This window comes from Cyprinodon variegatus, unplaced genomic scaffold, assembly GCF_000732505.1.
Source record: "Cyprinodon variegatus isolate N-32 unplaced genomic scaffold, C_variegatus-1.0 Scaffold65, whole genome shotgun sequence".
Classification (NCBI taxonomy): domain Eukaryota; kingdom Metazoa; phylum Chordata; class Actinopteri; order Cyprinodontiformes; family Cyprinodontidae; genus Cyprinodon; species Cyprinodon variegatus.
In genome coordinates this window covers 1,769,091-1,774,449 of record NW_015150518.1, presented here as the reverse complement: position 1 = coordinate 1,774,449, position 5,359 = coordinate 1,769,091, and the positions used below count along the sequence as shown (strand labels likewise).

Sequence of the window (5,359 nt, the reverse complement as noted above, 5' to 3'; positions counted from 1 at the left end):
GTTAGCAGTTTGAAGAACAGCTGCTTGCTTCTGATTTTCTTTGGCGTCAACAAATGAGTGTCATATAATGCAAACACTAACCAATGAGTGTTTGCGTTATGACTAATCCAATTACACTAGTTTTCACTAGATGTGGATGCCGCCAATGATCTGGATTGTGTAACCTTTATCACTTATGAATATTAGCATGACTGAAGAAAAACAAATTAAATCAGAAATAATTAAGTTCAACTGCTAGAGGAAGTGGTAACTTTGTATAAACACACAGAGACAACAGAATGGTGCAAAATTAGTGATATGGTGTGTTCCTTTATTCAAGGAATCCAACCAGTCTGACATAGAAGGTGCTGTTTCCTATGGTGGTTATATGGGTCTAGCTCGCCAATCTGATCCAACAGACATTCAGAGTCCTGGAGACAGATTATGGAATAAGATCCTAGAACAGGATCCTGCAACAAAATTCTGAAATGGAAACCTGGCCAGTTCCCACTTGTCAAACCTTGTGATCTGATGAAGGTTTTAATCCACAAGGATGCATTTGCATCAGCGTCAGACAGCATCTCCTAGCTGGGCTGCTGCTCATCAGCCTTATAAGCTGCAGCTGTCAATTTAAAAAGCTGACATGCAGCTGGTCATGTGACCATACAACCATGTGAGAACAGAATTATCTCATTTGGCTTTTTTGTTGTGGTAAAGAAATTAGGGAGAAGGGAATTTTATTTTAAGATAAATCTATAACTAAACAATACATAAAACTGAATACAACAAAATGGAAACAAATTTTCCTGGTTACAATTCGATGGCGTAAAATAAATATTAAATAACGAGTAACATTGGTTTTAAAAATGTAAGGAATAGAAAGTACAGATACTTGTGTTAAAATGTAATGAGTAGAGGTCAGAAGTTGGAAGAAAAATAAGTAATGGAGTAAAGTATAGATACCTAAAAAGTTTACTTAAGTACAGTAATTAAGTATTTGTACTTCATTACTTGACACCTCTGATTCACAGAGGGTTTCTTTTCCCTATTTCTATCTAATAACTATTCTAATGTCACTAGAAATTCACCCTTTGTTTTATTCCACTTTTGAATGTGTTTCTACATACAGACAACATGTACATCACTTGCTCTGATGGTATCATGTTTGGTGTGAATGCACCACAAACAGGCAGAACCAAATCTTTTCATGTAAACATCTCAACGGTAAATGTTTTTCCATGATTTTTCAAAGATTTACAAAAACTATTTGTTGTTGTTTTTCTCATATAGATAATCCTCCTATTTGTCAAAATAAACTAAAATCTTCCCTGAAGAAGAGGTTCCAGTGTGTGTTTGAGGGAATTGCAAAAGCGGGAAGTCCAACCTTCCTGAACCAGATCTACACAGAACTTTTCATCACAGAGGGGGGGGCTGGAGATGTTAATGATGAACATGAGGTCAGACAGATTGAAGCAGCATCCAGGAAATCACACAGACTAGAAACAACCATCAGACAAGAAGACATCTTTAAAGTCCCATCTGGAGGAGATGGACCAATTAGAACAGTGATGACTAAGGGAGTGGCTGGCATTGGGAAAACAGTCTTAACCCAGAAGTTCACTCTTGACTGGGCTGAAGGCAAATCCCATCAGAACATCCAGTTCATATTTCCATTCACCTTCAGAGAGCTGAATGTGCTGAGAGGGAAAAAGTTCAGCTTGGTTGAACTTGTTCATTACTTCTTTACTGACACTAAGAAAATCAGTGACTTTGGACCCTTTCAGGTTCTGTTCATCTTTGATGGTCTGGATGAAAGTCGAGTTCCTCTGGATTTCCATAATAAAGAGATGCTGACTGACGCTACAGAATGTACTTCCGTGGATGTTTTGCTAACAAACCTCATTAGGGGGAAACTGCTCCCATCTGCTCACCTTTGGATAACAACACGACCAGCAGCAGCCAATCAGATCCCTCCCGAGTTTGTTGGCATGGTGACCGATGTCAGAGGATTCACAGACCCACAGAAGGAAAACTATTTCAGGAAGAAGTTTAGAGATGAAAAGCTGGCCAGCAGGATAATATCCCACATGAAGACATCACGAAGCCTTCAAATCATGTGTCACATTCCAGTCTTCTGCCTGATCACTGCTACAGTTCTGGAGGATGCAATAAAGAAGGGAGAGGGGGGAGAGTTTCCCAAGACCCTTACAGAGATGTACATTCATTTCCTGGTGGTTCAGATAAAAGTGAAGATGGTGAAGTATGATGGAGGAGCTGAAACGGATCCACACTGGAGTAGAGACAACGTGAAGGTGGTTAAATCTCTTGGAAAATTGGCATTCCATCAGCTGCAGAAGGGAAACCTGATCTTCTATGAATCAGACCTGACAGAGTGTGGCATCGATATCGAAGCTGCCTCAGTTTACTCAGGAGTGTTCACACAGATCTTTAGAGAGGAGAGAGGGCTGTACCAGGAGAGAGTATATAGCTTTGTCCATCTGAGTGTTCAGGAGTTTCTGGCTGCTCTTTATGTTCATTGGACTTTCATGAAATTTGGTGAAAACCTGATTGAAGTAACACCAGCAACCTCAAAGAAGCATACCTTCTTTCAAATGCCAAAATTAAAGTCCCTTCACCTGACAGCTATTGACCAGGCCTTACAGAGTCCACATGGACACTTGGACTTGTTCCTTCGTTTCCTTCTGGGATTGTCCATGCAGACCAATCAGAGACTGCTACGTGGTCTGCTGGCACAGACAGAAAGGCACTCTCAGACCAACCAAGAAACAGCTCAGTACATCAAGGAGAGGATCAGTGAGAATATGTCTGCTGAGAAAAACATCAATCTTTTCCACTGTCTGAATGAACTAAATGACAGCTCTCTTGTTGAGGAGATCCAAAAATCTCTTAGTTCAGGAAGTCTTTCCTCTGATAATTTATCTCCTGCTCAATGGTCAGCTCTGGGTTTCATCTTACTTTCATCAGGGGAAGATCTGGATGTGTTTGACCTGAAGAAATACTCTGCTTCAGAAGACGTTCTTCTGAGGCTTTTGCCAGTGGTCAAAGCCTCCAACAAAGCTATGTAAGTGTAATTTTTAAATATCCACAACACATGTGTTTGAAAATGAAGGCAACCAGATTTTGACTTAATTTTCATAAAAATGTTTTGACTCCCAGGAGTAAAAATAGAATTGTCAATTCGTGCTTCCTGCACTTCAAAAACCTGCAGTTGAAGCCCTTATGTTTTCAACACATTGATGCCCATCTTCGAAGGCACATTCAACCATGGGTCATTGGATGCAGTTGTTTTGCATGAGTTGTCTATTTGGCAATCTAAATCGTGATGAGACTGCTTATTTTTGCCCCATTGACACTAGGCCTCTAAAACCAAGGTTTATATAAAGAAATTTTCTGAGATAGTATATGGAAATATATCTATTTCATAAGCAGTATATTTTGTGATAGCAATGTTATAAGTAAGTCTTTTTTCAATCTGAGCTGACCTTGTTGCCAGGACTCCAAAATACAGTAAGTTGTGAGCCTGAGAGGTTTGATTTTTAAAGTTCTATGATTGGCACACTTAATATAACTAAAGTCCTGCTTATTGACTGTTGTAAATATAAAGCAATAGTAAATGCAATTAAAGCTGTGTAAATAGCACACTGATTGTGACCAAATCCATCTGTATTGTCGATTTAAGGTTCAAAACAGCATAATGCAAAAACTATATGATTCAAACAGCCATCTAAACAGCTTTACATTAAAGAAAAAAGTTGTTTTAGTGATAGGTAGTTCCTTAAATTATTTAATACAGGTATTGTATATAAAGAAGGATGTTTCTATGGGTAAAGGATTTTTGAAACAACTAAAAAATAAAGGTGAGGGTAGAAAAGGAAATCTGAAACTGATGAATCATATTAAGCAATAATTTGTACCTGTCCTACCTCATTTAGAGATCAATTAGAAATGACCCTTTAATTAAGCAGACACAAAGCTGTCCACGGGTGATGCTGAGAAACTAGTCCATGCATTTGTTACTTCAAGGCTGGACTATTGTAATTCTTCATTATCAGGAAGTCCATAAACTGTAGTTAAAAGCCTCCTAGCTTCTCTTCATTGGCTATAAATTGGGGGGGGGAGTTACCTTTTATGGGGAATTTTCTGCAAATTATGATTTGCTTTAAACACATGCTGTACTGAACTTTATTTTCCTTTTACTCCACTCTCCTCTATTCAAAAATGTATGGTAAACTAATAAACATAAACAATTAGAAGCAGCAGTTGATTCTAAGTTTGCTCTAGTGTGAGTCGGCAGCTTTAAGACTCCTGAATAAATGTTAAAACGTTTTTCAAAAAAACCTGAGTAAAAGTGTGGTTGCCTCTGATTTAAGTCTCATTTCTGTGAGAATTTGCACTGGGTACCTGTAATATTTTCTGGAAGGATTACCTTGATGGTCAGCAAACTAATTGGGAGGGTCAAATTAATTTCATATGTAGTTGATAAAATGAATTCTGAATCTAAATTGTTCAAATTTTCTGACTATGCAGACTCAGTGGCTGCAACCTCTCAGAGAAAAGTTGTGAAGCACTATCCTCAGTTCTCAGCTCCCAGTCCTCTAGAGTCACAAACCTGGATCTAAGTAACAATGATCTCAAGGATTTGGGAATGCAGCTTCTGTTTGCGGAATGGAAGACTTCAAAGTACATCCTGGAAACTCTGAGGTAAGAATAAAATATGTGGAAAAAATGTTCCTATTTAAAAAATAATTTCTTGTTTAAGGCTAGTTCAATTAGTTTTATTCTTTACTTTTACATATGTATCAGAAATCACAACTGATCACACATACGTTATTCTTTATAAGAAAAGTCAAATTACCTATTGAGAGAAGGAAATCAGCCCATATCAATTAAATACACAAATGTGTGACAAGAGCCTGTATAATTATTTGCTAGTATGTTTCAACCCAGTCTCATGGGAAAATGTACCCCCACTACGTTGGTCCACACTGCAAAACGTAGTGGAGGTACATTAATGGCCATTTTTTTGTGGTACTTTTACATTTCTTCTGCCTATACCCTTTCTATTGTTTTACGTCCTAGTCACGTGACTTTCAAGATTCCAGCTGAGAGAAGAAAAAAAATATTTATATGGCCGACATTCGCTCATTTTTTTGTGGAAAGATTAATAACTTGAGTTTGTTTTTGCATTAAAATGAGTTTTGATTACATTTCTAGTGAGAAATGTATACTGACTTTTGTACTTTATATAACCTTCTTCCTTTTTATCTTCATTCCACCTTTTTTGCCATTTTTCAATTTCTTTCCTCTTAATAAATGATTTTCCTAGATTTCCTAGATTTCTCACTAGAAATGTAATCAA

At 37.5% G+C, this 5,359-nt stretch overlaps 1 protein-coding gene across 1 annotated transcript in view; it reads left to right on the top strand.

Annotated features, from left to right (window-relative positions):
* LOC107082917 (protein NLRC3-like) overlaps positions 1-5,359 on the top strand; it is a 15,601-nt gene that overhangs the window by 2,138 nt on the left and 8,104 nt on the right. The window contains exons 4-5 of the mRNA XM_015371814.1: positions 1,270-3,061; positions 4,528-4,701. Coding sequence (XP_015227300.1) covers positions 1,270-3,061; positions 4,528-4,701 — 1,966 coding nt within the window. The remainder of the gene's footprint in view (positions 1-1,269; positions 3,062-4,527; positions 4,702-5,359) is intronic.